At 42.8% G+C, this 27,310-nt stretch overlaps 1 protein-coding gene across 1 annotated transcript in view; it reads right to left on the reverse strand.

Moving 5' to 3' along the window:
- LOC115096899 (beta-1,4-galactosyltransferase 1-like) overlaps window positions 1-25,723 on the reverse strand; it is a 162,433-nt gene extending 136,710 nt beyond the window's left edge. Inside the window, exon 1 of the mRNA XM_029612171.1 lies at window positions 25,504-25,723. Within this exon, the coding sequence (XP_029468031.1) occupies window positions 25,504-25,723 (220 nt within the window). The remainder of the gene's footprint in view (window positions 1-25,503) is intronic.
- Window positions 25,724-27,310: the final 1,587 nt, after the last annotated feature.

The raw sequence follows: 27,310 nt of genomic DNA on the forward strand, positions 1-27,310 counted from the left end.
TACAAACTCCTCACTTTGATATCTTTTAGAGCCTTACGTTGTGCTCTATCGATAAATCAAAGGGGTATTCTTTTAATCATTGGTCCAAATTTTTAACAATTTTTTTGAAACATTTTTGCAAAAATTTTTAAGTATTTAAAAAAGTGCACTACTTCCCCGTTTTTTTGAAGTTTTTCGAAGTTAAATCATGCCCAACTGCTGCTTCAGGGGCTGGAGTCAGCATGTATTCAGTCCAAAATATTCCTTCTTTTCAGTCCCGCTTTACTCTTATTAGCTGAAGGGACTAATCAATTCTCCCATTTGGCAGGTGAAAATACTACATGGAGAATTGACATTCTATCTAAAAACAAAGACAAGGTCAGTTTACATTCCATCTAAGATTATAGAAACATATCTAGAACTAGAACAAGGAAAAGGCCTATTTATTACGCACCCCGTCCGCGCCCGGCCCGCACACAGGCCTGCTCAACTTCATGGTTCCACGGCAGGTCCCGGGTCGGTCTCCCTAGCGGCAGCTGCTAGCGCTTCCAGGCCCTGGCGTCCCGCGGCGACGGTCGCCAGGCCTTCCATGGTGCATCGGCCTCACGCTGGAGCTCGGCATCCTCGGCTGTGTTGGCCATGCCCCTGCGCACGCGCGGACCGCCCGGCCTCTTGTAGGGCCAAAGGCAGGTCCTAGCTCGGCGGTGTGCCTTGATTGATTCCTGGATATAAGGAAGTCTGTGCTTGTACTTCCTTGCCTTGGCAATCGGGTCGGCGTTATGCTAGACTGTCGCTGCGTCTGAATCTTGTTCCAGTCTCGTTCTAAGTCTCGTTCCAAGTCTCATTCCAGGATCATTCTGCCTTGTTCCTGCTTCCTAGTACTCTAGCGTTCTTCTGTTCCTGTTCGTCTGTCTGTTCCCCCAGATAGACTGTCTTATTGGTACTGACCTCGGCTTGCTCCTTGACCTGCCTCCCTGCCTGCTGCCTGCCTCCTGACTCCAGTCTGTTCCTCGACCTGCCTGCCTGCTGCCTGCCTCCTGACCTCGGCCTGCTGCCTGCCTTCTGACCTCGGCCTGCCTGTGACCTCATCTGACCTCCAGTACCTGACCTCTGCTTTGCTGACTACTTCAAGGACTGACTCCTGGACTCTGACCTCTGCCTGCCTGACCACGTCTCCAGATTCTGGCTCTGTTCCTAGCCTTGTCATCACCTACACTCTTCTGGTCCTCCTCGTTCCATCTGATAGACCGTGGACTTTCTGTAAGAGACTGAAACCAGGCCAGCTTTCTGTTTAGTACCAAGTAAACCATTTGGGAAAGCTTCCCAAGAGAGAGACCTTTCACACAATGTCGAGTTCATGCATTTGGTTTGTCATCTAGCCAGCTCCACCATCAAGAGGGACTCCTTCATTTTTTTGATTGTTTTTTCTTCACACAATTTTGTGTTGTAACTGGTGACATTCCTCCCCACCTTTTTGAGTACTCAGGGGTAAAGACAATTTTTAAAGCTGTGTACTTCACTATTTTTTGCCTCAAACTTTCTCTATTAGTGTTCTTTATTTTTTTTACTGTCCATATGAGTATCTTGGTTGCCCGCACTAACAGGTCATACTTAGTGTTATTTTTGCATTGCTTGATTTAAAATAAGAAAACTGCAAGTTTATATTATACTTCACTTCTGTAGTTTTCCTATTTAATGTTCTGGTTTGATTTACTGTCTACTTACATATAATTATTGTTTTGTTCTGGTGTAATGATTTTATCTAGTCTGTGATGGCACAAGTGAGAAGTTTGAAAAGGGCACAGAATTGTGGTATCTTGGTGACTAGGATCCTGTCTCATCCCCCACTCTGGCTATGAACCCAAAGATAAATCATATTAGTAAATATAATTTCTCATGTGGTACTCCCCACCCCAAGCCTAGAGGTAATTCATAGTCTGGAGCAAGGGGGGGGGGGGGGGGTCCACATCCATTTAAGGATGCCATTGCTAAAATTTCACCAAGATTTGTGGGCCCAATCCCTGTTATGCAACTTTCAGGACCAGTGGCTTATAAACTGAAGTTACTCCTGTCTTTATGGGTCCATGATGTATTCCACATATCTCTTCTGAAGCCAGTAAAACCATTAGAGCCCTCCAGGCTGTCCCTCTGGCCTACTGAAGAAGATACTTAGTATGAGGACCAGGAGATCTTGGATTCCCAAAGGATGAGAAATCAAATTAAATATTTAATCTCCTGCAAAACCTTTGGGCCTGAGGAAAGTTCTTGGGACCCAGCCTCCAATTTGCAAGCCTCTTGATTACTCTAAGATTTCCACGAGATTCCACCAAGCCCAGAAGTGTAGGGAGGGGCTTTGGAGGAGGTATATTGTCACAGTCAGCGGCTTGCAAGATGGCCCCTCAAGCCACCTCTTTCACTTCTAACTTAAAAACAGCTCTTCAATGGCCAGGACGCTGCCTCCTGTGACCAGTGCTGCTTTGCGCGTTTCATGCATTGACCTGTGGCTGTACGCTGACATCTTCCAGCTCCTCTGGGCCCTCCCCTTAGGCATGCACCTATCTTTAAATGGCCTTTGGCAGGAAAGGCACCGCGGCACCCAGAGATGACACGACCCATGATCCCTGTCATTGCAATAGGTCTCCTGCATTTCTGCAGTATGTATTGCTCCTGCTTTCCTGGTTCCTGATTGTTCCTGTATTCCTGGTTCCTTTTTGTTCCTGCCTTGTTTCCTCATCCAGCCTTGCCTCATCCAGCCCTGCCTTATCCAGCCTTGTCTCATCCAGCCTTGCTTCATCTAAACTTCCTCATCCAGCCTTGCCTTGTCTAGCCTCGTCTCCACATTCCAATGTTTTCTGTGTGTCTTTGTTCCTCTCTGGCCTGATCTTCTGGTAATTACCTCTTGCCTTGGACACGACCACACTTGCCTATCTCCTGCACCTGACCCTCGCCTTGAATCTGACCATGTTTACCAGAATCCAAAGGCTCAACCTGAGGGGAAGATGGCTGGTATAGGTAAAGCTGCAGCCTGTTCTACTACAGGGCACATTCGCCAGCTGTCGGCATAGACCTTGTAGGTTTGCCTTCGAGCGTGTGTCCACTATGCCACAGCAATAAGAGCTTATTCTCATGCCACTCATCACACTGGGCATGAAGATGCCACAGGAGCTGAAGGAGGGAAAGCAAACATAGAGGAACATCTAGGAGAGCAGCTTGTTTCTCAGGGTGCTGTATATGATCTGGACATATATATATATACAGTATATATATGAAGTAACCCATCTTGACAGGCCTCCAACCAATTGCATGAATGTAAGGGCGACTCCCTAGATATATATATATATATATATATATATATATATATATATATATATATATATAAAACCACAAAATTGGCAATGCCTACCTTGCTAGTGCTTGATATAAACCACAAAAAACCCCTAACCAAAGGGGGAAAAAGGAAAAAGCACCTATAGATACTTATAGGATTTAATACCACAATTTTTTAGAGTGAAAAATTCATATTTATTGAAAACATCTTTTTATAAAAATGATTTGTAAATATATAATATTAAATCCTCACCTAAAAATGTACTATATAGAATGAGCAGTACATGAGCCCACAAACCCCAATACAACTCTGAATACTGGCTATTCGCTAACTTTCACTAGCTGAAATAACCCCACAACTAATCTCTGTATATCAACTGATTTAAACACAGTATGACAATACATATAAAGCACCTTTCCATCTATAAATACATAGGGGCGGATTTTCAGAGCCCTGCTCGCGTAAATCCGCCCAAAACCGGGCGGATTTACGCGAGCAGGGCCCTGCGCGCCGGTGAGCCTATTTTACATAGGCTCACTGGCGCGCGCAGAACCCCGGGACTCGCGTAAGTCCCGGGGTTTTCGGAGTGGGCGTGTCGGGAGGCATGTCGGGGGGCGGGGCCGGAGCGCGCGGTGTTGCGGGGGCGTGTCGGCAGCGTTTTGGGGGCGGGTACGGGGGCGTGGCTACGGCCCGGGGGCGTGGCCGCGCCATCCGTACCCGCCCCCAGGTCGCAGCCCGGCGCGCAGGAGGCCCGCTGGCGCGCGGGGATTTACGCCTCCCTCCGGGAGGCGTAAATCCCCCGACAAAGGTAGGATGGGGGTTTTAGACAGGGCCGGGCGGGTGGGTTAGGGAGGGAAGGGGGGGGAAGGTGAGGGGAGGGCAAAGGAAAGTTCCCTTCTAGGCCGCTCCGATTTCGGAGCGGCCTAGGAGGGAACGGGGGTAGGCTGCGCGGCTCGGCGCGCGCAGGCTATACGAAATCGATAGCCTTGCGCGCGCCGATCCAGGATTTTAGCCAATACACGCGACTACGCGCGTATCTACTAAAATCCAGCGTACTTTTGTTTGCGCCTGGAGCGCAAACAAAAGTAGGCTGTTCGCGCTCGTCTGAAAATCTACCCCATAGTGTAAAATTTACATTTCATGGATTGTTAATCTCTAATATTCCAACATGATAATGAATTTTGAAAAAAGAGAAAAAGAAAGTTGTTATGCCTGACCATAAGATATCAATTTCTAATGACACAAAATGTGATTACAATGGCATAACTCATCACAGATTGATCTCTATCTCTGTATTGAATGATGGTAAGTACACTTGTTTCGCTTATCCCAACAAGGCCTCGTTTCGCCTATATGGCTTCTTCAGGGGAACTTTAATTTTTATGCGATACCATCAATTACACCCAGACCGTTCCGATCCCAGTGTAGAAATTAATCTAGTAAAAACACATTTAAAAATCACTAAATAGTATTAACTTGCACAGTCCAATGTTAACTGTGCTCACAAATTTACATCCAACTATACTAGCTTCATTATTGAATTAACCCAATGCCTCCAACCGCCTCGCTAGCCACTTAAACCCTACCAAACCCCACTTATTTGTTAAAAAAACATATAAAATTCATATACCTTTATAAATATATAATTGTATATTTCAAATTCTCTTCATGTTTAAAAAGCTGTTATTACACAAAAACTTTTTTTTACCTCTATTTCTTCCCTCCTAAATGTGGAACAGGAAAGAGAAAACAATGGGTTCATATTATGCCTAAGGCTCAACCAACTTTTATATCACCATAATTATGGATAATTAGAACCCGTTGGTTATCATTTCATTTAACATTTTATAAAAAGAAACCAATTACCCCACCACTAAATTTTCAAGCTAATTTCACCTTTATTTAGTTACAAACACAGCAGGCTTACATACAGCAGCGCTCTCCAAGCAAAAAAACGTTTGCACAAACTTACTTATGTTCCACTTCCCTTCAGCTTTTAAATATCCGTTACATCCGCATCCATTCGACCTCCTACAATACAATTTAAATATCAAACATACTACCTCAACCTGTTATTACCCCTGTCGTACACTTAGGATATTTATACTTACAACTACTCATCTTAGAACCAAGAGCTAAGAGAAACAGATAAGTATGAGAGAAAAAATGTGTGAAGCTTGCTGGGCAGACTGGATGGGCCGTTTGGTCTTCTTCTGCCGTCATTTCTATGTTTCTATGTTTCTATAGAGTAGTTAAGAAAAACTCCAATAATCTAGGGCGCCAGCCTCAAAGTAACTTGAGAAAGAATCGATAGCCTTGCTCCATAACGACACTCTAAAAAAAAAATTTTATGTGGAAAAACCATTCTCTTAATAAAAAATATCTATAATATTTAGCATTACTCACTACTACATCAAAGCACCAACCACTCTATCAAAAAAACATACACAGTACCTGAAATTACTCTATGCCTACCAAGCGATTTCAAACTTGCAATTCCGTATCAAAGTTATACCGGCCGAACAGCTTCAAACTTCTACTTCCATATTGAGGCTACGTAACGTGGCGTGACTACGCAATAAGGAGTCCCTCCCTCTAATACACCTGATCAACTATATAGGCCAATAGGAGCAGGAATTATATGCCGGTATGCCCATCCTCATATTGCAAGGCATTGGACCTGTCCTTCATTCATATAAATGCTTCACATTTGATCATGGTATTGAGACCGTTTGGAATCAAAGTATACCAAAAGTAAATAAATATTTGCTCTGTTTGCCGTAAGTTCTGAGAGATGGCACCACCTCGCCGAGATTGAAATTGCTGAATGACAAAGAATTTCAATTGATCAACAGTATGATTTTGTTCTAACCAATGTTTTACAAGGGGGGCTTCCTGCTTATGAGTGCAGATGCAACTTCTATGTTGTATAATGCGCGTCCTAATTCTTAACTTAGTATGGCCAATGTATAATTTTGATCACGGACATATAATCACATAAATAACTTTGGCTGTACCACAGTCAAAGTGTCCTTTCAATATATTATGAATTGGTAGTACCGGATGTTGAAAGGATTGTGTGACTAAAACATGTTTACACACTGAGCAACCAGTGCATGTGTATTGCCCCATTCTGTTGTTAAGCTTACTTCCTTTTGAAGTTGTATTAGGGTTTGTAGGTTCATGTATTGCACATTCTATATAGTACATTTTTAGGTGAGGATTTAATATTGTATATTTACAAATCATTTTTATAAAAAGATGTTTTCAATAAATATGAATTTTTCACTCTAAAAAATTGTGGTATTAAATCCTATGAATATATATAGGTGCTTTTTCCTTTTCCCCCCTTTGGTTAGGGGCTTTTTGTGGTATATATATATATATATATATATATATATATATATATATATATATATATATACACATTGGAAGGAGGGCATTAATATATATATATATAGTCATTGGAAGGAACACATTAATTAAAACTAATGCAGTAGTATATAACTTTTAAAAGGGAAACCTTGATAGAATGAGGAAATTATATAAAAGGCACAGTTGCCAAGGTTAAAACTCAACATGAGGCACGGACAGAGATTGTTTAAAAATACCCTCTTGGAAGCCCAGATGAAAGTTATTCCATGCATTAAAAGATCAAAGGAAGAACAAACTTCCAGCATGGTTTAGAGGTGAGGTCAAAGGCAATAAAAACCTTACATTAACACGGTTAGTTAGGGGGCCTCCCAAGATGGGTTACTTCCTCTTTCTCTCCCTCTCTTTTCTGTTATATATATATATATAGGTCTAAAGCAGCTCTCTCTCTCATCCATTCTAGGACACAATCATATATGGCATCTAGAGAAACTTTACGCTTCAATATATCTTGATGAGACCATGACCCAATCAATACAAGCATAATTGAAATCTCCCATTATTATTGTGTTACCAATTTTATTTGCCTTTCTAATTTCTGCTTGTATTTCACAATCTGTTTCTGCATCTTGGCCAGGAAGATGGTAATATACACCCACTGTTATACTCTTACCCATCACACATGGAATTTCTATCCATAATGATTCCACTGTGCATTTGTCACAGTCTGGCAGGCTGGAATCAGGGATCACCCCGCAGAAGTGTCAAGGACTGCAAGACAGAACTAGAGATGGTCTTCTGCCTAATCAGTTCCCTCTCCCACAGGTTGAGCCCATGGATTCTAGGGGATGGTAGGCTATTCCTTCTAGTGAATATCATGGCTGGTGCTGGATTCAAGCACAGGCTGGGAGCTGGCTTCAGGCAGGGTGAAGGCAAGACTGGTTCTGAGGGCAGGCAGGAGCTGGATGCAGGAGGGACTGAAGGTAAGATTGGCTCTGAGGGCAGGAAGGAGCAGGATACAGACAGGCTAAAGGCATGGATTAGAACCAAGGGTAAAGCTGGGGCTGGAGACCATGCCTGGAATTGGAGACAATGCTGGGACAAGACAGGCAAACAAGGACTTGAAGAGAGGGCAAGGCCTGGTCTGAGAACAGGGACTGGGCTGCATAGGACACAGACTGGACTGGGCACGACTAGGGCTGGACAAGGACAGGACAGGACAAGGACCAGAGTAGACAAAGACTAGACAAGTAACAATAACCAAAAAGGCCCAAACAGGGCACAAGTCTGGGCTAGGTGAATTAGAAAGCTGCAAGGCAGGACAGGTAGGCCCAGAAGACCACTGAGCAATGCAGGAGGGCCTAGAAGACTGCAAAGCTAGGCAAGGAGGCCTGGAAGGCCACAAAGCAAGGCAGGAAGCCAAGATAGACCACAGAAAAAGGCAGGAGGCCATGGTAAGCCACAGAGCAAGGCAAGAGGCCAAAATAAGCCAAAAGGCAAGACTGGAAAGCAAAGGAAGGATGGATAGGTCAAGGAGCAGAGGTGACAACATGAAGAGGCACCAAAGAATGGGTTAAGTAGGGCTGGAACTGCCATGGTCATGTGATCAGCGAGGAGGTGGCTAGAGGAGATGTGAACGAGGCTTGCTGATGATCTCTGCTGATGGGGAGGCTGCATAACAGGTGGTACAGGGACAGCATTTTTTTCTTGCAAGCCTTTTATCCTGTTCTACTATATGCCATCCTTTACAAATAATGCCACACCCCATCAATTTGATCCTCCCTTGCGGTATCAATATAATTTATACCCTTGTATCAGTATCCCATTGGTTATCCTTCTACCACATCTCTGAGATGCCTTTTAGGTCTATATTTTATACACCACCATACATTCTAACTCTCCAATATTAGTTTTCTAACTTCTTGCATTCACATACAGACATTTTATAGTATGTTTCTTATTTATATTTCTAGATTTATTTGTCTCTATAATCTGATTATTAGCATATGATACAGAAGTCATCTGGGTGTTCTTTATTTAAATCCTTCCGAGCTATTTCAGACTGTACCACAGTTTCTCTCTTGATATCCTAAATTCCTTGGTTTTTTCAGTACCCTTGGAAGATAACGCTCTCCAACCCATGCACTTTTGAGCAACTTATCAGCTTTTCTTTGTGATCGAGTTTAAATGCTGCAGCAGCAGCAGCCAGGTTTCACCTTGGTTAAGGGTAAGAGGGTCCCTTTTCCCCAGGAAGTTTCCCAGTTCCTAACAAATCTAAAGCCCTCTTCCCTGCATCATCAAATCAACCAGAAATTGAGGCACCAGAGAGTAGCTTGCCCACATAATCCTGTGCGTGGAACAGGAAGTATTTCTGAGGAATCTATCATGGAGAGTTTGGATTTCAAATCTATTATCTAAAAGCCTAAATACACCCTCCAAAACCTCCCTTCTGCACCTTTCCTATGTGATTGATACTCATATGTTCCATGACAGCTGGCTCTTCTCTAAAATTTTATTTGGGTGGCATGTGAGCTCCACCACCTTCAAAACAGGTAGACAAGTTACCAAGTCATGACCACCAGTCACGCAGCTGTCTACATGCCAACTTCAATGGCAGTCCAAACCGTTCCCTCCTGTGCCCATGTCCCTGGAGACACATCATTGGTGTGAGAGGACAAGGCATCAACTGGTAAGTAGGTCCTAGTTATAGGATCACTTCCTGCCATACCAAGGTGAGCATTTGCTCCTCCACATAAGCACAAGCACTGCCACATCGGAGCTACGACTAGGATCACTCTAATATGTCCCTGTAGGTTTTCTTTTTTTTAAATTTTTTATTTAAGAATATTATTTATACAATATTTTCAAGAATTACAACTTGAATTTGCAAGCAGAATAATTATTCAACAAGATAAAAGAAAATAACAATACATATCTAAACTTATACAATACTGCTGCATATCAAGTCCCCTACTTGGGGGTCCAATTATAATCTCAGGAAAAAATTACATCTATACATAGGATATGGCGTCTGAACAGGAGGTATTTATACATACTTCATCGAATAAAGCCACCAACTAATTAACGCTTATCCACATCTACGGGGCAAGAGGTGGTTACAAGCATTTCTTTATTTTCCATGAAATGTTTTAATTGAGAGGGAATATAAAAAGGTCTTCTCTATATGACTGCAACTCTGGCCTCCAGAGTTTGGATTTGTTCTCCAAAAGCCATGAGATGTTTGCACTCAGTGCACAAACAGGCAGAAAATCATACATGTGGCACTGTGCAAAAAAACTGAATAGCCCCCAGCTCATTGCTGGCATTTGTTTGCATCTTAATTTTGTTGAGTTGCTAAAGTTTTTTTTAACGCTGTTTAAGTCCAAAATACACACATATTTTCACTTTCACGTGCACATAAAAGCAAGTAAAAAAAGAGCAGGCTAGGGGAGTTCCTGGGCGGGGCCTACAGTTACGTGCAAAAGTTGCTTTTCTAAAACACATTTGCCTGCATACATTTTCCAAATTACTTCCGTATTTTGCACCTGCTAATTATCTGGTGTAAGTGATATTAAACGTTTCTCCATTCTAAAATCTCGAATACAATTGCTAGCTTGAGAGTTGTGAATCAACCGAATGTAGAGATAGTTAGTATTAGTATTCCTAATATAAAATGAGCAGAATTTGCATATATATCTGAATCTTCTTTGAAAGTAGTGCTAGCCACAATTAATTTAGACCCTTACTCTTTTTTACTAGTTAAAATATTTGCATCGTTTGAAAAACATTTGTTGAGGATTATTAACCTCTCTTTGTCTTCTAGAGAGCAGTGGCATAACCATGTGGACTCAGGCCCAAGCCAACCATGGCTGTCTGACACCGGAAGAGGCCTGTTGGAGTAAGACTGTCAAGAGATCCCATCCCCATTACAGTGAAGAAGTGGGTCTCAGAAGCAAGGTTGTCGCGGGATACCATCCCTGCAGAAGCGAAGAACAGAGCCGGAACTTCAAGGCCATTGCAGGATTCCATCCCTATGGCAGCAAAGAAGAGGGCTGGAGCTGCAAAGCCGTCATGGGATCCCATCCCCATGGCAGCAGAAGTAGGGGTTTGGCTGTGCCTACAGAAGAGGCCCTGTGTGTGGGGGTGAGAATGGGAGCCTGAGAACGTGTGTGTGTGGGTAAGAAAGGGAACGTATGTGTGCATGTGTGAGTGAGAATGGGAGCCTGGGTATATGTATATGTATGAGTGAGAAAGGGAGCCTGGATGTGTGTGTGTGTGGATGAGAATGAGAGCTTGAGCCTATGTGTATGTGGGTGAGAATAGGAGCTTCAGTGTGTGTGATTGAGAATGGAAGCCAGAGAGTGCATATGGGTAAAAATGGGAGCCTGAGTCTGTGTGTGTGAATAAGAATGGGAGCCTGAGGTGGTGTGCCTGGGGGTGAGAATGGGAACCTGGGTGTGTGTGTGTGTATGTGTGTGTGTGTGTGTTGGGGGGTGAGAATGGGAGCCCAGACATGTGTATGTGTGTGTGTGTGTGAATGGGAACCTGTGTGTGTGTGCGCTAGAATGGGAGCCCGGGCGTGTATGTGTGTGTGAGAATGGGAGCTCAGGCATGTGCGAGTGGGAGGGGTGGGTGAGAATGGGAGCTTTGGCGTGTGTGTGTGTGGGTGGGGGGAAGAATGGGAGCCTGGGTGTGCATCTCTATATATATATAAGAATGGAAGCCTGGGTGTGTTACTGTATATTTATTTTATTTTATTCTTTTCTCTACCGACCTTCATGGTCATAACCATATCAGATCGGTTTACATAGAACAAGGGGGTATAACTTTAACAAATCATTTAACAACAAGGAGCAAAAAAGTTACAATCAACGGGGTGGAATAACTTGGAGGCTAGAATAGCCGGAAAATAGGATAGGGGGCAGAGGTTAACAAAGAACAATTGAGAATTAGGAGATTAAACGTATTAGATACTTATTAGTAGGTTCCTGGTTGCATGATTAGCGAGGTATGGCTAAAGGCCATTTGTATGTTTCTGAGGGTTACGGGAAGGCTTGACAGAATAGCCAAGTCTTGAGTTTTTTCCTGAATGTTAGATGGCAGGGCTCCAAACCCAGGCTCCCAATCTTAAATATAAGAATGGGAGCCTGGGTTTGTGTGTGAGAGAGTGTTTGTAGGAGATCATGTGAAAGAGTGAGTGTGTGTGTGTGTGTGTGTGTGTGTGTGTGTGTGTGTGTGTGTGTGTGTGTGTCCCAGTCCTTGGAGGCGCACCTAACCAGACATATTTTCAGGATATCTACAATGAATATTTGCATACACTAGTTTCTCTCTAGCAGTCCAGCTTGTTTGGTTACTCCAGTAGATGGTTTGTATTAATGTTCAAGGACCTGGTGTAGTATTTGCATTTCTGCTTTTTCATGAGGTTGCTGTTGTTTGAGCTCTGAGAGACAGTGCTATGATTGTATGGTTTGGCAAGATTCTACACCTCTTTTATTACAGGGGGTTTGTGTTACTTCACAAAATGTTTAGCTGCGGAGGGATATTTCTTTGCTGAAGTGACAACAGAATCTGAATATTTTTTTTCCATGTTGGTTGCAATGTGAATTGTCCTAGCTCTGCTCTGTATCTGTTTTGTTGATTAATGCTGTTTTATTGTAGTTATGATGATCTCTGACTTTCTGCAAAGAGGATTCACGAAAGAATACAATGATTTTTGTTTATTACATGACTGGATCTGATGTTTGTCTCTTTTGCTTTTTACATGATATCCTTGTGCATTTATAAACTGCAATAAATATAAACAATTAATACGGATTAATATGGAATTTTTTATGCTGGTAAGTGCTTGAAATAATTGAGGTCAAATATTTTAAAGTTCATACATGAGGATAACGACTGTTGCAGACTACTTAGAAACTCATTATAGAGTGCATGCTAAGGCAATTATCAATAGGAGTACAAATGGCTGTGACCTGTATGCCTACAGCCCACCCATGTTAACCTTGAACCCACCCAAAAAATCAGTTCTGGCTACGCCACTGCTGGAGAGGTGCCTGTAGCATTAAAAAAGCTGTATTTAAAATCATTTTTGAAGGATTCAGCAATGTCATCAAATGTATTACCTAATTTCCGTCCTATTTCCAACTTATGATCAACTGCAAATGTTTTAGAAAGATGTGTAATGCAACAGTTGGATGTATTTTTAGATGATAATTGTATCTTGGATGAAAGGCAATTTGGTTTCCATAAGGACAGAGGGACTGAAATGCTTTGCAGTTTAGAGTCAGATTATAAGAAGAGTGGAGTTTTAGTACAATTAGATATAACATCCACCTTTGATACCAAATCCCATTCAAATGTATATGAAAGGTTGTCAGAGATTGGTATTGGTGGCACCATTATAAAAGGATTTGCATCATTCCTTCAGGTTCAATTTGCATCATTGATGCAGGTTCAAATAGGTAATAATTCCAATTTCTATGTTAATGAATGAAAGGTCCCTCAAGGATCTGCTTTATCAGTAGCTCTTTTTAATATTGTGATGCAATCTTTAAGGACAATGTTATTGTCTTTGAACATATTTTGTTATTTATGCCAATGACGTGCAATATTATTTGCCTAGTGATAAACCAGGTCAATTTTTGGATGGTGCTTTTAATCATTGTTTTAAAGTTATAAGTCATTGGTTTAAAGAGAATAATTTTCTTCTTGATTTTGAGAAAATGTCAGTTCTTTGGTTAGGATCTTTGCCCTTACCCATTGTTCCTCAGTTACCTGCTGTAATTACGTTGGTATAAGAAGCATGGAATTTGGATCCTATATTAGATTCCAAGCTCTTACTTTTAGCTCATATTCAGAAAGTTGCTAAGACTGCTTTTTTAAAATTACGATTGCTGAGGCCATTAAAACAATTTCTTCCTGTTGCTGTATTTAGATTGGTAGTACAGGCTCTTGTATTTTCTCATTTCGATTATTGTACTTCTTTGTGTGGTGGATTGCCCCTAATATTTACTGTATGCCTTACAACTCATCCAAAACACTGCAGTGAGGATGATTTTTGATCTACTATGTGTGGTTAGTCTTTCTCCATTTATGAAGAAACTTCATTGGTTACCAGTTGCTCAACAGGTAAAATTTGAATTATTAATTTTAATTCATAAATCATTGTAGTCTGACTGTTTTTGCTTGAGGAATAAGGTTATGATTTATGTTTCCAATTAATCAGTATGTCCAGCTTCTGAGTACCTGTTGACCATTCCTTCTCTTGCTTTTGTCAAATTAATTGGAACAAGAACTAAAACGTTTTCTGTTTTAGATCCACAGCTATGGAATTCTATTCCTGGGGAAAATCCATGAACTGTCAAACTATTTTGAAAGTTGCTAAAGGCTTTTTTGTTTTTAGAGGCCTTTGATAATTGACTTATTGGGGCATGTTTCTTTATTTCTTTGTTTCAAATTTTTTACTAGCATTTCAAGACCAAGAATCTTTGTATTGGTAGACAAGTTCAAAATTGGTGACCCAGGGTACCCGCATCCTCCCATGCTTTAGATATTTATCCAAGTCCACAATACTCAAATGGTATCCTTGCTTAGATGATATATAAAAGTGGTGTAAAAATTTAAATGAGTTTCTCTTAAATTTGTGTTTAGATCTACTCCCAATTCCTGTTTCCATCTTTGTTCAGATATTCTGGTCCTAAAACACCTATTAATTTAATTTAATTTAAAAATTTTTATATACCGCATAAATGGATATGATATATCCGTCTAGGCGGTTTACAAATGTTCAAAACACATACATAATTCTAAAACAACGCAAACACTTTATACAAACAATGTTACAAATAGTATGCATATACAAGTGATTTAGATGTTATTGTAAATGAAAAGCTTGAATGAATGAATTTTTAGTAATTTTTTGAATTCTTTACGATTAGAAGTCAAACGGATACAGTCTGGTAAAGAATTCCACAATATTGGACCAGCAACTGAGAAAACTCGTTTACGGGTTAATGATAGACTAACAGATTTCACAGAAGGAACTTCCAACATGCATTTGTCAATGGAACGTAATTGTCAAGAAGGTTTGTAAATTCTTAACAAGGAACATAGCCAGATCGAATCAGTGTTGTATAGTAAATTGTGTATAGTAGATAGAATTTTATAACTTATACGGTGTGATATATGAAGCCAGTGTAATTGCTGTAAAATAGGAGTGATATGTTCATTTCGGGGGACATTATATAGTAAGCGAGCAGTTGCATTTTGAACTAACTGTAATGGGTGGATTGTTGATTGAGGCAAACCAAGATATAGTGCATTACAGTAATCTAAAGAAGACAGAATTAGTGTTTGTGTAATCATGCAAAAATCATTTGGAAGGTGTACTGGTTTTAATTTCTTTAACATTTGGATTTTGAAGAAGGATTTTTTTTACTGTTTCTGATATGTTATTTGTCATTGCTAATTTGGAGTCAAGAATTACTCCTAGGTTTTTTGCATGTGGTTTTATGGGGATGATTTGATTCTCAATGGTAAAAACTGAAGGAGGTTTTTGGATTGAATCTGGTATGGTAGATAGATAAATTAACTCTGTTTTGTTTGTATTTAGTTTTAATCTGTTATGAGAGAGCCAAGTTTTTATTGTAGAAAGATATAAGTTTAGTAAAGAAAAAGTTTTGGACCAAGAATCGGTAAAAGGTATTGTAAACTGAATATCATTAGCATATATTTTAAAATTCAAATTGAGACTGTCTAACAGACAGCATAGGGGCAATAAATACAAATTGAATAGAAGGGCCGAGAGGGCTGATCCTTGAGGTAACTCCTGTTGAAGTGGAGTACCAGTCTGAATGATGTTTATTTATCATAACCTTTTGTTGACGATTTGTTATAAAGGAGAGAAACCATTGTAAAGGAGGACCAGAGATACCAATTTGAGACAAATTGGTAATGAGGATGTTATGATTTATTGTATCAAATGCAGCAGATATATCAATTAATACAAGTAAGTAGTTTGTGTTAGAATCAAAACCTCGAACTGTAGTATCAAAAGAGGATATGAGTAGTGATTCGGTGCTATGTGTTACGGGCGCATCCACCACGCCGCTGATGGGCCGAGGGTTTGGAGGCCCTCGGGTACTATCGTAGGCGCGAGGAGCACGGCCGCCTCTAGAGCAGGTGGTGTGAGCCCTTGGGCCACGGCAAGACTCAAGGAGGAGCCCCAAGCCACACTGTGGGAGGTGAGCCGGTGCAGGCATGGCGAGCCAGGCGGGTACTGAAGCAGGGGTTAAGGAGCGGAGTCTGACCCTCAGCCGGACCTGCACGCCCATGGCAACCAGCAACGCAATGTTGGTTGATGAACGGTCCTCCGACTGTTCCAAGCCCTTTCGGACCTGCCGCTGGGTAACGGCATAGGGCGGCAGGCCGGACAAAGGACGAGGGCAGACAGAGTCCTTAGTACACGGTAGACATCTTAGATGAGGGCTGGTGCAGACATCATAGACGAGGGCTGGTGTAGAGACATCATAGACGAGGGCTGGTGCAGAGACATCATAGACGAGGGCTGGGAGGAAGACATGGGCACTGTCCCTCAGGGCGCCCTACTCAGCCCACCAGCGGGACTGAGTCGCGGACCACCCCGTCCCATACGCGCCCTACACAGCCTAGGAAGGCTGGTCGCGGACCACACTGAGAGCGGGAGAGTGCAGGGAAGAAGAAGCAGTGGATTACTGCACTCCAGGCAGCAAAGGCAGGTTTGCTGCACTCCTGGCAGCTCAAGACAGATTTGCTGCACTCCTGGCAGCTCAAGGCAGGTTTGCTGCACTCCTGGCAGCTCAAGGCAGGAACATCTGGGACTGGATCAGGAACAGACATCAGGCAACATCAGGAACAGACATCAAGGCAACTTCAGAGACAGGACAGGGAGCCATCAAAGCACAGACGACCACGGAGGACCTGGATCAGCAGACAGGACACAGCAATGTGCAAAGCCAATCCGAAGGCCAGTAGGAAGTGAAGTGAAAGTCCTTTTATACTGCAGGATGCAGGCAACTCCCTGGGAGGAGTTTTCCTGGACCGCCCCTTGCTGGCCCTATAACTAAGACGGAGAGCTGCGGGCCGGCCCCTAGGGAGAAGGGCTTGGCCGAACAGGAAGTCCAAACAGCCAAGCAAGCCACAGGCAGGCCTCAGGAACATCTAGGCCTCCCAGGCCCTGGAGCAAATCCTGGATGGAACACAGGCAAGGCCCTGGCTTCGAAGCGGCCTCCAGTGGAAGGAGAAGGTGAGATACCTCCAGAGTGCAGCAATAGGGGGGATCAATACAGCTATGGCCCTTTCGAAATCCATGTTGATTATTGTGTAAAATGTTATTTTCTTCAATATAGTCAGATATATGGTGTAATACCTACCTCTGTACATATGTTCCTGATTTATGGTTCCCAGTTACATTTAATTGAGTTTATGAAAGTTCTCTTTAATAGTTTTCCTGTATACTTGTGTTAATGTATTCTGCCTTGAGGCGACTGTTTTAATGTATTTCCACCCTGGAGGCGACTGTTCAGTTCCTTGTAAACCGGTGCGATATGTATTCTTTACAGGAACATCGGTATATAAAAATTAAAAATAAATAAATAAATAATAATACTACTGATTCTATAATCTTTGCTAAAGAGGGTAGTAAGGCAATGGGGTGGTAATTAGTTACATCTGAGGGGTCGTGGTTTTTCTTTTTTGGAATCGGATTAATTCTGCATGGACATACTGATATGATTATTGCATTACTGGATGAATATTTGCTGAAATGATTCAGCTGATATTTTTTTTTTGTAATGGGATGTACAAATTCCTTAATGATAAGGGTAACTACACAAGCCTTGCATCTTCCAAACTTGTAGTGCCCCAATATCTTGCCTGTATATTTGTGCTTGTCTGTTGTCATTTAAAAAAGCTGGATATACATTATCTTGCAGGGTTCTTGCCTCTAGTATATGCAATCTGTAGCTCTTTATCTGTGAAATGAGAATGTACTAGTAAATGCTGAAAATATTTTTTCAAAATTTGACGTATGGCACCTAAGCTAAATGTATATTACATTACATATGTACCAACGTTATCAGATGATTGCTTGCCTCATTCCTCCTCATTTAATAAATGTACCTGCAGAGTGTACAAAGTTCTTTTATAAGATTTTTTGATAACAGCCAGAGGGTAGCCATATTCTGCAAAATCAATGCTATCCTTTTGCACTGAATCTTGAATTCTGAGATGGTAGAACAAACTTTTTTAACACGCACAAACTGAAAGAATGATAAATTGTCCTTTAAAGACCTCCGATGAAAACTTTCATAATGAAGATAAGTATTTCTATCCATTGGTTTAACATGTAAGGTAGTGGTCAATGTTGGGAAGCGCTAGGGAGCGGTTCCACTTTCAAGGAGAGTATGTGTTCTTGGGTCATGGCTCGACCCCTGAGGAACTCCAAAGAAGTGTTGAGGCAGGCAAGGTGTGCCTGAGCATGGGCAGGACAGGAACAGGGCTGGACTGAAGACAAGCAATGGAATCCAGAACAGGAACAGGGCTGGACTGAAGATAAGTGAGGGAATCCGGAACAGGAACAAAGCTGGACCTGGCCTCCGCTGGACCTACACGCACCAATGTGACCTAGCAACGCAATGCTGGTCACAAGAGTAGCCCTCCAGCCACTCAAAAGCCCTTTTGGACCCGCCGCTTGGGAACGAGTGCATAAGGCCAGACGGAGGCTGAGGGCAGGAACACGAAGTCTCAGGGGAAGACTCAGGATACTCAGATGAAGACTTGGATATTCAGATGAAGACTTGGATACTCAGATGACTCAGACGAAGACTGGGATACTCAGGAAAGTCAGATAAGGATTCAGGTTATTTAGGAGTCAAGCAAGGATTCAGTTTAATCCGAAGTTTCAAGCAAGGATTCAGGAATCAGGTGAAAGTAGTGGGTGAGAACTGCACCACAGTGTGCCCTACACAGCCGCCCATGGCTGGTTGCGGACCATGCTGAATGCGAAGCAGACTCCAGATGAGGTAATGGAAGTTGAGACTGGAAATATGACGAAGATTCAGTAGAGGCCCGCATTGGGGCGCGCCCTACACAGCTGCCTAAGGCTGGTCACGGACCACGCTGAAGCGGAGCAGGTTCTGGCAGAGTCTTAGGCATGGACAGAAGCAGGCACAAGGGGACTTTGTAGACAGGGAACAAGATACTCGGAAGCAAGGCATTAAAAACAGAAGTCTCCCGGAGGCTTGTGCTGCAGACAAGAGGAAGGCCTAGTACCACCCTCCCCGGGGCTGGTCATGGACCATAACATGGCATGCCAGGAAAGGTGGGCACAAGGAACATTGGGAACTGGTTGCAGAAGTGAAGACAAGGGCATCAGGACTAAGAAATCAGGACCATGGAACATCTAAAACGTCAGGAACATCAGGATGCGGAACATCAGGACTTTCAGGAATGGAACCACAGAACAACAGGACATCTGGAACATCAGGACATGGAACATCAGAATTTTCAAGAACGGAACCAGAGACAAAGACAAAGGAGTTCCAACAAGAAACACAGGACCTTGAAGAAGCAATGGACCTCAGAAGCCTTCTGGATCAGTGGACTGGAACATCCAGGAGCAGACTGGCTCCTTGCGAAGGCCCTGAGGGACAGATGAGGAGCCCTTTTATAGGGCTGAAGCAGAGCAGGTAGATGACATCATCAGCGAGGGCCACAGGGCTTTTCCCACCGCTGGCCCTTTAAATGCAGGAGGGAAGCGCGCGCCTGCGTCTATACTGAAGCAGGAAGCAGGTGAAGACATCAGCATACAGACCGCATGGAAGGCCCGACAAGGGACGGCTCCCTACCACTTGGGAGATGGACACAGGGAGCGGCAGAGGCGGCTTCCCTGCTGCTCAGACAGAGGACCCCGGCAGCAGAACAGCTGTGATGGAGCAGGAGCGGCAGCGGCAGCTTCGGCCGCGAAGGAAAGCTCCCAATGATGGCACCAGGACCACGGGGGAGCCAGGACACAGTGGCACGGCCTGCCGCGAGGGAACGATGTCAGTGGCCCAGCTGGCCGCGGGAGGTAGGTAGGGGACTACCCGTGGCTCGTGGGCAGGATCACAACAGTCAAATGATGCTCCTCGTAAAATTGAACTGAAACATCCAAAAACGAGATTTGAGTATAACTGTATACCATGGAAAATTGAATGTTTTCATTGCAGGTATTAAGCCACTGATGGAAGCATTTTAAATCAGTGATGGAGCCACTCCAAAAGACAAAGATGTCATCTCTATATCTATTCCACATTATCTTTACCTTTAAGCACAGTATTTTGATATAGGGATTGGACAAACACATTGTTCATAACTATCAATGTGTATTTTTGACATCCAATGGGATTAAAGCATGCAAATACCAGCCTCTGCTTTCTGTCCTACCATTTCATTTAAGCAGAGGTAGTAGACAAACGTGTCAAATTTAAATGGTGTTATATGAGCTGTTGAACTTTAAGATATGATTGATATTTATGTGTTCAGCTTGGTTTTAAGAAATCAAAAATGTTGTTTTGAATTTTTCTTTTAAGATCCTAGGTTCAAATCATAACGCTACTTCGCAAATGGGAATCTAAAATCACTCCCTGATGCAGCCTGTCTTTGGCAAATCACTGACCATCATTGCAGATATATGCAGTTTTTTATATGCATGGATATACATTGTACTATACAGCCAGAGCACGGAGACATTTAGGGTCTATAAGCAAAGTTGATTTTTGGCACTTTTCACTTTATTGGTAGACATTTGTTAGTCACATTTGAATGGAGGGTTTTTTTGACTCATGATTAAGAAGCCCAACCACTGAGACAATATATTGCCCTGTTGGTTTTTGAAGTCTTTTTCCTTCACATAACAAATCATTAAAATAAGACGAGAAAGTGGAAGCATTTAAATGTTTTGCACCAATATGTAATTCTTGAACTTCCTTTTTTATTGTGGGTGAGTACTTTTTTGATATTTCATATATAGTAGGTACCTTTGGCTTTTGATTTTTTTGTAAATGCAGATATGCCACTTCAGTAAAAAATATTCCCCAAAAATATTTGGGGCTACTCAGTGGGGTTTGAACGGTTGGGGCTAATAGGTTAAAAGGGAGGAAGGTTAATTAGGGCAGTTAGGAAATCAGGATCCTTTACCTGAGCGAATTGGGAGTGGACTGGGAAAACTGGTAATTGTGTCGGCACACGTATCTAATTAAAATCCCCCTATTTACAAGGTAGAGCTCGCACTTGCGCACACAAGTGCACATCCATACAAAATTATGTGTACATGTACCTCATACAGCTGATTTTATATCATATGCTCATATATTATAAAATGGCCATGTCCTTTCGCGCAAGCCGCCATACGCACGTACATGTACACCTGTATGGCTGTTTAAAGTTACCCTCATATTGTATATGGGTGTGTGCAAAATTATGCCAGTATTTTATAAACTGCACACATCCATGTACACAGATTATAAAATGCAAATATTTAATATAGAAAAATTGGGACGGAAACTTTTTCACCGCCACGCAGGTGCACATGTGCGCCCATTTGTTGGCTCGTGCCCAAGGACATGGCCATTTTATAACATATGCGCATATATGTGCATATATTAAAAAATAGTCTGCTCGCGCACACATGTGCATGCAATTTTAAGTAGACACGTGCCTATGTGTGCAAATGCAACTTCTACTGCGTAACTGGAGGGATTATAAAAAGACACGTGCACTGATGCCATTACCAGTTTTCCCAGTCTGTTCCCAATTCACCCAGGTAAGGAATAGGACTTCCAAACCCCCCTTGTTTACTAACCTCCCTTCTCCCCTGTTAGCCCCAACCTTTAAAACCCCACTGATCTGCCTAGCAATTTTTGTCATTCATAGCAAAAATAAAATTATGCAGCAGGGGACCCCAGCATGCACCTGTGCTGTTAAATATTTACGATCTAATTTCAAATAAAAATCCAGGAACACCCATGCCCTACCCAGTCCATGCCCCGCCTATTTTTGAGCTTTTCATTTGTACGCACAGCAAGTACGCGCGTATCCATGCGGCTTTTAAAATCCACTCAGTGCGCGCTGGCCTGACTTGTGTGCGTATCTCTTGATTTTAGCATGCACCAGACTTTTAGAATTCATCTATATATGCGTATTTTCTGTGTGCAGAATGTACACGTTTAAGTCAAATTATGTGCACGTACATTTGTGAATGTTCACATGTACTTTTTTTCATGTGCACGCAAACGTCTGGTTCTTCCGGGGCGGGCTCATTCTAAGATGGCCCTCCTGGCACATCAGCCAAATTTCACCACTAGGGACGTGTCACAACTGTCATTGCTGGGGGAGAGGAATGAAAATGTGCTTTTTCCAAGCCCGAGGGGGTCCATTGGAATAATAAACAGCTGTGATGGGCCTGGAAGGATCTCCAGGCTAACTACAACAAAGGAGCAAACTACCCTTAAGGAATAATATTGTGGTAACTAAGAAGTTGTATCAGGGTTAAGGGGTGGGGAAGTGTTGGCTATGGGTTGGTGGTTGTGGGGGGTTTTATGGATGGGTGTGTGGGGCAACAGGGAGTGGAGTGGTTGTGAGGGCATGTGGGGGCAATTGGGGCTGTGAGTAGGAGTGGGTTAGAGGGCAGTGGGAGGTGGGGGTATTATGGGGAAATTGGTGGGGCTATTGTGTGTTGTGAATGTTTCTTGAGATCATTTAATCAGCTATAAGTTATTACGATTTCCTAATTACATCACCGTTCCCTGTATTGCCATACCACTCTAAAAAAACCCTGTCTTCAGCTTCCAGAAACACTCATGCACAGTTATTTCGTCTTTGCTATTCTCTAGGTCATGGGCAGCACTGTCATGAAGTAGGTCTTGTTATACACTCACTGGCATAGTATTGATCTCAAGAGGGTGTTACATCCTACTCCTCATACTCTCAACAGGCAAACAATATATCCCATTCAACAAACACTCATAGACTAGTGGCTATATCCTGGTCCTTTAGTCTTGATATCTAGATCTTACCTGAACACAAACCACCCAGACACTGACCTCACCTCAGAGCCCCAATCACTGCCTAGCCACCATGTTTTCAAAGACAGCTTTACAGAAGCTTCTGTATCTCTGAGAACCTATCTATGGACTTGACACCTACTATTTGACATGGGTGTCCCACTTCTAGGTGCACTTGTCATCACTTCCACTAATGCATTGCACTCTAATTACTTGTATGACCATGAATATCACACCCGGGAGCATATGAGACGAAGGCTTGACATGCACTTTTTGCTCTCTTCACAGAGAACAGAGACCTGTCAGAGAAAGAGGAGGAAGAAGACAACGGCGACAAGTCCCTGGCTCTTCCTGCTGGAGCAGCAGTAGCTACCACCATCACCACCAGTGGTGGACCCTGTGGTGGCATAGCAATCACTCCGCTGAAGTGGAGGCCCCGGGTCTATTCCCCAGAAATCCCTTTCCCCTTCATTGAAAGGCACCCTCCCTCTTTAGCCCTGGGATTTCAGAATGCAGGGCCTAATGCAGCTCAGCCATTACAGGGTGAAGCCAGTGGGAACGTCCATGGAGACTTTCACCCCTATTCTCAGCAGTGCCTTTTGGCCTGGACTCTAAATGCCATTAGAGAGCTGTGGAGAGGATGAGGGAGGAACTCTGCTCCCTGTGGGCCAACTTTAGGAGGATAGTGGAGGTTTCGGAGCGGCTTGCCTATGCCCAAGAGAGCAACATAGCAGCTCTTGAGCTGATGCAATTAGGCTGCCCCCCCCCCCCCCACACACACACCAGCACCCTAAGCCTCTCAGGACTGAGTCTTCTGTGGTTACAGGGCCTTTTTGTTGTTTGTAAATAGTTCAGTCCCAAGCTTTCCCTACTCCTTTCCCCATGTTTACAACTGTGTCAAAATGTTATAAAATTTTAAAGTTTTATAAAAGTTAATAGGACCATATTCAAATGCCATTGAGATGGATAACAAAGTTATCCATCTCAATGGCAAGATTTGGGATATTCGGCCCCTTATCCGGCTAAAATCCATAAGTCCACTCAAGTCATTTTGAAAATGACTGTCCCAGTTACCCTCCCAGTATAGCTCAATCTGTCTCAGGTACACTCACTACCAGTCCCCTACCCAGTGTAGCCCAGTCTGTCTCAATTACCCCTCAGTATGTGCCAGTCTATTCCAGGCTGACTCACACCCCCTAGCCTGCTGCCTTGTCCTCTCACCTGGAAAAGTCAGCCCGCCAAACACCAAGTCGAAAAACATTCTGAAAGTTTGAACTTGGCACGTAAATGAGCATGCACAGTGTTTATGACATGCACGCACTCATGCAAACTATGTCCCGACATGCCCCAACACATCCAATTTTATGTGCATACTTTTGCTCATAAAAGTGCATGTACGCATGTATGTGACCCATTTATAAACTATGCAATATGCATTTTTTAAAACACATAACCTCTTTAAAATTCACCCTAAGTATATTGAGCCAGGCAGTCACCATTAGGTAGGAAACCGTATGGCTCAACATACTCAATAGAAAAGAAAAAAAAGATCTAAACCAGAAAGGGCAGTGGTAAGAAATGTTTTATAGGATATCTGAAGTAAATATAGAAGCAGCAAAAGAGAATGTGCAGGGCAAAATCTAAAGCAATTAATTTAAACCCCAAAAAAGTAGGACTCAAGAGAAATGCATGAAAAATGAATAATGGAAAAAATCTGGGATATCACATGTAGTGAACATCTGAAAGATGTGTTTTAACTTCTAACAGCTACAAATGAAATTTGACCTGGGCAGGAGGCAGGGGCAGAAAATCTAATAGAAACCTTGGGTCAAACTTAAAAAAAAAAAAGCATAAAACACCCAACCCTATCTTTGATTGGACACAATTTATTGTAATAGTGTTTTCCCCAGGATTAAAGGGAATCAACTTTCAATTGTGGCAGAATGTCTTTGGTGTGATCAAATATCTTATCTAGGATACTGCCACTTTTTCACAAATCTCTTCACCTTTCTTTTTTTTTTTTTTGTTTAAATACCTATTGTTTTTTGTTCTTCTTGTGGAGGTATTTAAACAGTTATACATGTTCCTGCTGTTTCAGTTAGAAGGTCCTAGTGCTACAAGTACAGTCATCCTTACTGGGAAACCCACTACCACCTCATGGTTTGGGACAGAACCTAAGGGCCCATATAACTCTGACCAGGGGTTACATTCAGAGAAAGGAGCCAGTTCCCCTTCTCAAACATCTTCCTATACACTCCAAGAATGCTCCCAACACCACACAGGCACAGCCTCGCAGAGCCTCAAACTAATTTCTGGGGACAGCCAACAAGAGAGTGTAATCTGCACTCGGGTCTGGATGAGCTTCCCTCAGTGTTTGTGTTCACAAGAAGCAGCAACAGCAGCAGCGACTTTGCAACTCCTGCCCCAAACAAACATGAAAAGAAAATAATGCTTTTTTTTTTTTCAGCCTAAATGACTGACCATCCTTCCAAATGCAGCACATTTGAGCAAACTGAGTAAATCATATAAAGAAAAAAAAAAAATCCAAGCTCTAACGGGAATGGAGCAGAAGTAAAAGCCAATGGAAGGTGCTGCTTCGCCTGTGTGGTGATCGATTGGACACCGCGTTCCCACAGGCATTAATGTTGCTCATTGTGGAGAGTGAGGAAAGAGCCGGGGGGGGGGGGGGGGGGGGGGGGGGGGGGGGGGAAGGGTGGGGAGAGGGGAGAGACAGACGGTCCTTACCCAGCAATGGGGAGGTCTCTGGGCACTCGTACAGCTCGGCCACCATAGAAGTGTTGCCGTTTATCCAGCTGTGCTGTCTTTGCTGCTTTTTAGTGTAGTACTGAAAGATGTCCATCTTCCTGACTGCCAGGTAGTAGTAGACCAGGATCAGGACAAGGTGAACAGTATAGAAAAGCACCAGCAGCCTGCAGGCTTTTGGCAGCGAGACAACTGGCAGCATGCTCCTTTATCTTCTCCCCTCTGACTCCTGCCTGTAAAAGTACTTCAAAAGGAGGTAAATATCTCAGAAAGTGACCAACGTGAAGTCCCAGAGTCAGAGAAGCACGAGTAACACAGCAGAAGGCTTCAGTTCAGCTCCCAGCAGCCGCAGGAGGAGGTTTCGAGGCCGGTCCTTTCTTTGTCTGCTTTTATAATGTTTTCTTGGTAGCAGCCGCTGCCAACCTCAGGGAACAAAGCTTCAAGACCAGTCAAGAGCACAAATGCATGAACCAAAACAAACCCCAAAACTGGAGGACAGACAATGGCACAGCCAAGTCCAGGATTCAAAGGTGATGGCATCTGACATCTGCACTCCAAGATTTGTTTTCAAGAGAAAAGAGAAAAATAATGTAAAAGCAGAATACCAGAGTTCAGAACTGAATCTGCTTTGACAGCTCTGCTAAAGAAAATCAGATTAACCTAGGTAAAGGAAAGGATGTCCTTGTTATATTTTTGGATATGAGCTCGGCTTTTGACACTAAACATCGTCAGCTTCTTGTCAGGTGCCTCAAAGACATAAGCATCCTAGGTATGTCCCCTAACCGGTTTAGTTAATTTCTTAGCAATAAATCTTCCAAGTCAATTGGAATACCACGCTCTCAATGTCACATCATTCAGCATTCTGTGTCCCGCAGGTCTCTGTTTTATCTCCTACTTGATTTAACTTGTACCTGGCACCTTTGACCATGCTGATCCAAAGTTTGGGTTTCAGTTGCTCCTTTTACATGGATGACATCCAGATTGTGGCCAGTTTAGATCTCAAATGCCCTGAATCCTTGACCAAGTCTGAGGAGTGTCTAACAGAGGTTGTCAAGTGGCTCCTTTACCTCCAAACCCAAGGTGAACCCTGATGAGGTCTGAAACAATGTGGGTAGGGAGAATGAGCAGCAACACTGGACTTCCTGCCCCTCCAAGATGGCTGGGACCTCAGTACCTGTCAAAAAGGTGGCTATGGCATTAGGTATCAAGTTAGATTCGGGACATAATTTTTCTCCTCAAATTTGTACCTTAGTTCAACATTCTTATTATTTTCTTTGTTTTATTAGATGCCTTTGACTTTTCCTCGAGCTGCAGGATATGAAAACACTGACTCATTCATTAGGAGTAAGCAGACTTGATTACTGTAGCGCCTCATACCAAGGCTTATCTTCTAGGCTTGTGAATAAGTTACAGATAGTCCAAAATACTGTCACAAAGTAGATTTTTGGGACGAGAGAGCTTGATCAAGCACCCACTTTGTTACAGGATCTCCACTGGTTACCAATTACCTGTCTGATAAGATTTAAGATTCTATGCCTTACCTTCAGAGCTTTACGCAGGGGCATTGCCTCATTTCTTTCAATTCTACTCATCCTTTATCAGCTTGGATGTACTTTATGTTCTTCTCAGCATGAATTAAATAGGTTATCTTCTCCCAAAGAAATGTTTAGAATAGATTAGGGGGTGGGGCTGGGGGGTGGAGGCTAGTTTCTCATTTCTGGCACTCTGCCTATGGAATACTCTGCCACTAGCCACTTGCCTTAAAAAAGGATTATCCTAAATTTAGGAA

The sequence above is a fragment of the Rhinatrema bivittatum genome, chromosome 1 (genome assembly GCF_901001135.1).
Source record: "Rhinatrema bivittatum chromosome 1, aRhiBiv1.1, whole genome shotgun sequence".
Taxonomy (NCBI): Eukaryota; Metazoa; Chordata; class Amphibia; order Gymnophiona; family Rhinatrematidae; genus Rhinatrema; species Rhinatrema bivittatum.